The 7124-nt window shown below is 65.0% G+C and overlaps 2 protein-coding genes across 2 annotated transcripts; both read right to left on the bottom strand.

Moving 5' to 3' along the window:
* Window positions 1-257: 257 nt before the first annotated feature.
* MNEG_12231 (Serine/threonine protein phosphatase 7) lies at window positions 258-3736 on the bottom strand (the record flags this gene model as incomplete). The annotated part of the gene is made up of 9 exons (XM_014039298.1): window positions 258-332; window positions 445-611; window positions 1028-1151; window positions 1514-1635; window positions 1871-1936; window positions 2077-2701; window positions 2854-3095; window positions 3177-3306; window positions 3497-3736. The coding sequence occupies 9 exons, from the start codon at window positions 3734-3736 to the stop codon at window positions 258-260; spliced, it is 1791 nt and encodes a 596-aa protein (XP_013894752.1).
* Window positions 3737-5232: 1496 nt separating this feature from the next.
* On the bottom strand, window positions 5233-7021 carry MNEG_12230 (hypothetical protein; the record flags this gene model as incomplete). The annotated part of the gene is made up of 4 exons (XM_014039297.1): window positions 5233-5574; window positions 5789-5840; window positions 6221-6692; window positions 6985-7021. 4 exons carry the CDS (start codon window positions 7019-7021, stop codon window positions 5233-5235), a joined length of 903 nt encoding a protein of 300 aa, XP_013894751.1.
* Between the last annotated feature and the right edge of the window lie 103 nt (window positions 7022-7124).

The raw sequence follows: 7124 nt of genomic DNA, 5'->3' as shown, positions 1-7124 counted from the left end.
CCGCCGCCGCCGCCGCCGCCGCCGCCGCCGCCGCCGCCCCCGCCGGCTTGCGCGGCGGCGAGCTGGAGCCGCGCCCGTGCCCCACCGGCTGCGCTTGCACGGGCGCGCTGCCTGCGGGGGCGGCGCTGCTGGCGCGCGCCTTTGAGGCGCCCTCGTCGCCCTCCTCCTCATCCGAGGATGACCCCAGCTCGGTCACGGCGTCAAAGTCGTAGTAAGGCACCGCCTGCACGTCAGTTTTTTTGCGCGCGTTCCAGGGTTCAGGATGACCTCACACCGCGGCTGCAGGCGTGAAGCTGCGATGTTGCTACGTTCTTGATATCGAAACATGGGGTCTGATTGGACAGGCAACAAAATGGCAAGAGCGCCATCGGGTGCACGCAAAACCAAACAACCGACGCCCGCTCTGAGAACAACGCAGCCGTGCGCGCCCCCACGGCCGCCCACCTCTGGCCGCGGCAGCGCAGCCTCAAACTGCACGAACTCCGGGTCGTCCCAGGCCGGCCCCGCCAGCGTGGCCACCGCTGCCTTGTTGCGGGTGCGGTCCTCGTCCCGCCCCACCGCCTGGAATTGGGGGTAGTCGGGCGCTGAGAAAACCGTCACCAGCCGGCCACCTGTTGGGCCGGTGACGTACATGGGAGGGAGGTAAGACATGGGGGGTGAAACATGATAACAGAGACAAAGGCTGCACACACGGCGGCACCTTGGGGGAGATGGATGACGCGATCACAACCGAGGGCTGGGCAGCGGGGCTCGTTGCTGCTGGGTGACAGCCAGACTGGCTGCAGAGTTCTTTTGGCCGGCCCCTGCTGTCCGGTCTGAGCGGCTTGGGGCCACTCGAATGCGCCCCCCCGCCACTCACAGGTCGCCGGCCCCATCCAGCTGCCCACCGACAGTCCCCCCCTTCCCCCCGGGGACGAGAGGGAGGAAAGTTGTGCGCGCGCACATGTGTGTGCATGTTTGTGCATGTGTGCATGTGTGTGTGTGTGTGTATGTGTGTTGGCGGTGAGGGGGGGAGCAGGGTTCTCACTTGCCACCGTGTGGTCGACCGTGTAGCCCTGGTCCATTGGCCCGAGCTCAGTGTGCATCAGCCGCGCGTCAGGGCCCTCGTGGCTGCGGATGATCAGCTTAAGGCCGTGGGACGACAAGAAAGACTGGGGGAGCGGAGGAGGGGGGAGTGTGCGTGAGTGCGTGTGAGAATGCATGGCTCGCATGTGTGTGAAAGTGTGTGTGCATGGGGGGGGGGTGAGAGAGAGGGGGGAGAATGAGCGCGTGAGTGTGTCAGTGTGCACGCGTGTGCGATGGTGCGTTTGCCTGCATTAGTGCACACATGTAAGTCTGTCTGAGCACACAGGGGCGTGCTTCAGGGACTGCAGGCACTCTGTGATTCCAAATAGTGATTGAGAGGCAGCAGACCAGGCCATGCGCCGCACGAATCACGCGCCGCAGGCGGCACGGACAGGGCCGAGCCGTGGAGGAGGGGCTGCATGGCAAAGGCAGCACCCGGCCTGCACACCTCGGTCACGTCCGGCCCAAAGATGCAGCCCGTGCCGCCCCGGGCCTCGTTCTCCCGCAGCCCCTCCTGCATCACGGGGTCCGACCACAGCACGTCGCACGCCACCAGCGACGCGCCCAGGCCTGGGGGCCGACCATCGAGCGAGCAGGCGAGCAGGTGCGTGCGGCCGTTTGCATGATGCGGTGTCTGTGTGGTTTTGTTTGCGTCATGCCTTCGAGTGTGTGCACCTCACTCTTGCAGAGAACCAGGCAGAAGCACACCAGCCATATGCGCCAGGTGACCAAGCAAACAGCAGGCGCCTCATTGCCGGCATCTGGTAGACACTACTACGCCCAACGCACTTGCGTGCCGCCTCACCGTTGGGGTCCTGCCCGCCCTTGCTGGCCGCACGCAGGTCGTCCAGTGACCCGACCTGCAGGGGGCCTGCCAGCGCACGAGGGAATGCAATGCACACATGACCGGTTTGCTCTGACGCCAATCCGCAACAGGAGGTGCGTAACGTGCGACTGCAAGCGGCAGCCAGCACCGTGCGCTCGTCCCCGCGGCCCCCAGGGCCCCCTCACCGCTCTTCGCGCTGCGCCGCTTCTTGCCCCTGAGCCCCGCCGCCGGCGGCGCCCTGAACAGGCCGCCGTGCAGCACCAGCGTGCGGTCCCCCACCAGCGCCGCCAGTGGCAGCAGCGCAAACAGCCGGCGCGTCGCCTTTATGAGGTCCTGCAGCTCCTTCTTGGCCTGCGCCTGCGGCTTGGCGGGGTGCGCCGCCGCGGCCGCGGCCGCAGCAGCAGCTGCCGCCGCCGCGCTGGGCTTGAGGGAAGATGCGCGCTTCGCTCGCAAATGGTGGCCCCCGGCACCCTCGTGCTGCTGCTGCTGCTGCTGCTGCTGCTGCTGCTGCTGCTGCTGCTGCCGACCCTCCGCAGGGTCATCCTGCTGCCCCGCCGGCGCAGCTGCCGATTTCAATGAAATATCACCGTTGTGGTGGTGCGTGCACTCCGCCCTGTTGGCCTCCGGGTGCTGTTCCTTTGTCCCAGCCTGCTGCTCGTGGTGGCCGTTTTCATGCTGGCCCTCTAGCCGCTGCTGCTGCTGCTGCTCGCCGGCGGCGGCCTCCTGCTGGCCTGCCTCCTCGTCCGCCGCCGCGCCTGCGCCCTCCCCGCGTTTTCCACTCTGCGGCCCATATTTGGCTGTCAGCTCGCCCTGCGGCACAGGGTCGATCAAGATGCGGCGCACACATAATGAGTCCCAAGCTGCTGTGCATGATGAGTGCTGGCTTGCGATCAATCTCGCCTGCTGCTGCAGCCCCCTTAGCGCAATTGCGTAACCATTCACCTCCCATAGCACGGTCCCACCTGGAACCCGTAGTACTTTGTGCAGTATGTGCTCTCGTGGTTGCCCCTCAGAAGGTACACGTGCCGCGGCAGCGCCACCTTCCACGCGAGCAGCAGCGCCAGCGTCTCCACGCCCCACGCGCCGCGGTCCACAAAGTCGCCTGGGCCGCGGGTGGCGGTGATGCTGGTCTCAGGCAGGCGCAGCTCCCCGCGGGCGGCGGGCGGCGCGCCTGCCGCGTGCGTGCGGCGCGGCGGCTGATCGCCTACGCGTGCGGCGGGGCCGCATGCGAGGCGCCGTCTCCTTCATTGTGGCCAGGGGCCTGGGCTCGAAATAAGGGGCTCACCATTGAAAACGAATATGCGCTCCGAGCTTGGGTGGCCGACAGTGTCGAACAGCCGCAACACATCATGGAATTGGCCGTGCGTATCGCCCACTACCGTCACGGGGCCGCCGCCGAGCTCTGGGGGCTTGAGCTGCAACCGCGCCGGCAGATGGGACCGGCCGCTTGCACTTGCGCGGACGGCGCTGCTGCTAGCAATTGCACGACATGCCCAGTGCCGTGGCTGCATGCAGGGAATGGTTCCTCGCCCGACCTGAGCCACGTAACGTACGCTTGGCATGTGCTGCCTACATATGTGCAAGTGCTTGGTTGTTTGAGCGCACCTCCAAGAGTGTTGGCTCGACCTTGAAGAGGTCCCCAGCCTGGTTGATGACATGCATCAGCTGCCTTGCCGGCAGCACGCAGCGGCACGCGGTGGCGCCTGCCCATGTGGCGGCGAGCAGCCCCTGTTGCAGCTTCTTGCACCACTCCGGCGTAATCGCACCATCCTCCACCGGCTCTATCTTCGCCTCTGCCCGGGTCTCGGATGCGATCTTATCAGGCGCGAACTCTGGCTTCACCATGACACCCTTGATCGGCAACGTCGCGTGATCAAGCCGATACCCCGATCCCTGCTGCTGCCTTGATGCCCGGGCGCTGCTCGAGTTTGAAGCTGAATTCGGCAGCGTGCTGTCAGGACACAACTGCTATCACCGACAAAGCAGGAAGATGGGGGGTGTGATACAAATGATTTTTCACATTAACACATGCACAAAAACCGCAGAAGCCGATCTGGATCACCAGCTTGGACGGTTATTCAGGCAATCCGCAGTGAGCGACAAGACGACGCATGATAGCAGTAATTGTTTGATTGCATGCTTTGGCGTGCGGGAGGACCCCGAGCACACATGCACGGTCCCACACGCCAGCACAAACAGCAACGCCAACGATCTTGCATCATTGTAGCCATACAGGTGGTGCGAATGACCTTGAATTAAATTGTCTGATGGAATGATCAGATAATGAGCTGCATTTTTTAATTGTTCTTGCGATTGTGCTCGCCTCCGGCAGACCTGGGTGGGAAATGGTCAGCTGTGTTTGACTCCCGCTTGACCTGGTGACGGAAGCATTTGTACATCTGCCTGCCCTTGTACACCTGCACTCATCCATATGAAGGTTCCATGTTTTCAGAGCTGCATACAGAATGACCTCCTGCTAGGCTATTTTGATGCCAGGTGGAAAGACGCACCCTGCACCGGGCCCAAACCAACCAGCAACATCCACCAGTACGCTGCGTTTGCCCTGGGTCCCTTGCCTGACACCACAACCTGCACTGTCAGCGCCGCCGCCGCCGCCCAGCGGGCTCCCCTCTGACGGGTGCTGCATGCCTGCTCCCAGGCGTGCCGGGTGGTTCCATCAGCCCCGGCGCTGCCTCGCACTGCGCTCGCCCGCGCGTGTCTCCTGCATGCGCTACACGCCCTGTGCCTGCTTTGCGCCTGGCTTGCTCTTTGCACTGTGACCGTGCACCTGCAGCACAGACATGGCTGCAGCTTCCAGCTGATGTTGAGGTAGAGTGAGCTCAGCTGCAGCTGTCGGCAGCAGGGCTGCACTTTCCATGTGTGACTGTGCCCCACGTTGAAGACAATCCAGTCCACATATGAATGGAGCTGGCTGGTCGCCTCACAACCTGGGCTGCAGGGTTAAAAGAGGCAAGGAGGGCGCCAACATGGGCTGCTGTGTAGTACCGCATCACAGCCCCCTGAAATCAGTGTGGCGGCTGTCTGCCCAGCCAGCAACAGCAGTTAAATCACAGCAGCAAAACCATCAGTGGTAGGACACAGGGTTGCGCAGGCCGCCACTGCTGCCTTCCCATTGCACCTCCCCTCCTTCGCAAACAACCAGCCGCCCTCATATCAGGTGGCGCGAGCATTAAACAAAAAACATCACTGTATGCCACGGCATCTCTGCCATCGGCGTCGCGCCTCGCGGCGCGGCTCTGGCCAACAAACTGGAGTCCCCTCAACCACCCTCAAATCGTCGACGCCGCGACGCGCAGCTCCCCGCAGGCCGCACGCGCACGCTACCGCTTCCTCGCGGGCTGCGCCGCCGCCTGCTGCTGCTTCCGCTGCAGGTACCTCTGCCGCGCCGCGTCCACCGCCTTGTCATCGTTCCGCTTCACCGGCTGCGCCCCTGCCTCCCCCTCGGCGCCGGCCCCGCGGCCCTTCGCCCCCTCCCCCGCTGCTGCGTGCGCGCCCCGCGCGCTGCCGCCGCCGCTGCCGCCCTTTGCAGCTGCGGCGGCTGCGGCGGCGGCAGCGGCCTCCTCTTGTTGGGAGAGCAGGCGCCCCTTGCTGAGCCGTTTCACGTCCACGCTGCCCAGCTTTGGCAGCAGCGGCTCCACCCAGCGGTACTCCACCGGGCACACCTGGCGACCAATACATGCGTGTGTGTGTGTGTGTGTGTGTGTGTGTGCGCGTGTGTGTGTAGGGGGAAGTTGTGTGCGAGTGGGTGGAAGTCTGTGTGTGTGTGTGGAAATGTTTAAGTTTGCGTGCAGAGAGGGCAGGCCCAGGGAAGGGATTTCAAAGCACAGATGTGCGCCCGCACAGAGGTCTGCCCGTTGTCCTCCCCATAAGCCTCACCTGCCGCAGGAAGGGCCTGGAGGTGGCCACCAGCTCGTGATAGATCACCCACCTTTTTGGTGGGGGTGGGTGGTGGGGGAGGCGGGGCGGAGGCCCGCGTGAGGAGGGGTGTCCGAGTGAGCAGTGTGATTATATGTGTGTGCATGTGCGTATGCATGTGTGTATGCATGTGTGTGTGCATGTGTGTATGCATGTGTGTGTGCAAGCAAGTGTTTGGGGTGAGGACCTACAAACGCAGGATCTGGACAGCAGAGAAGCCAGGGGCGATAGGGTGGAGTCAGGGAGGGCTGCAGCGACCTGCGCGGCGCAACGTCACGTATTGTCTGACGCCGAGCGCGCAGCAAGGACGACTTTGTCAGACCTGCCCGCTATGACCCTCCCTGCCCCCAAGACCCCCTCTTGTGTGCGGAAAGCCCCCCCCTCGAGACCCACTCTGGCAGCAGCCCCTCGTCGTCCGCATTCAGGTGGCCGCTACCCGGGTGCAGCTGCGCCAGCTGGCCCGCCGCGTTCATGGTCTTGTAGCCATTGTGCATGCGCATGCGCCGCGCGATGCGGTTCGCAAAGCCGATTGTGAGCGCGTGCCGCAGGGCGTCCAGCCGCGCCGCGCTCGGCGGGGCCGCGGAGGCGCCACTGCCGCCGCCGCCGCCGCGGCCGGCGCCGTTGGCGGGGCCGATTCCGCGAAGGCTGCCGCTACGGTTCAGGGAGCCGGGGGACGGCGGCGGCGGCCGCTCGGACCCGTCCGCCGCGCCGCCGCCCTCAGCCGAGCGCCGCCGCTTCCTGTCCCGCTCGCCGCCGCCCTTGGCGTAATCGCGCCCGTTGGGGCCCGCGCCCGCCTGCTCGCGGCGGGCGCCGTCGCCGCCGCCGTCGGCCTGGTCCAGCAGTCGGCCTCCTGGGCCCACAATGCCTGCAGGGGTCAGCCAGAGCACAGGGCACGCGCGACCGTTTCTCAACCACCAGCGCCCCAGGCTCCGCAAGCTACTGGAATGATGTCAATAGAACCGTCTGAGCAAGAGACCATGCCTGACTGCCCCAGTTATCAAGATCTTTGGCCTTCACCACACACACAACATACACATCACACGCGCACACGTGCGCACACGCGCACCTGCATACGTTTACACGCACGCATCAAAGATTATGGCGTCGGCACGCCCTGCCAGGTGCGGGTGACATTGCGCCCGCCCCCGCCCGCCCACCTTCCAGCTGCCGCCGCACGTCCCGCGCGAAGTTCATGCCCCGCAGGTCCAGCCCGTAAGTCCTGCAGAACTCGCGGCTGCAGCCGCCGGCCGCCCACAGCTGGTACAGCCGCAGCAGTAGCAAATGGTCACCCTGGCAC

This window comes from Monoraphidium neglectum (assembly GCF_000611645.1).
Source record: "Monoraphidium neglectum strain SAG 48.87 unplaced genomic scaffold scaffold03134, whole genome shotgun sequence".
In the NCBI taxonomy this organism is placed as follows: domain Eukaryota; kingdom Viridiplantae; phylum Chlorophyta; class Chlorophyceae; order Sphaeropleales; family Selenastraceae; genus Monoraphidium; species Monoraphidium neglectum.
This window is presented reverse-complemented; position numbering and strand designations above follow the sequence as displayed.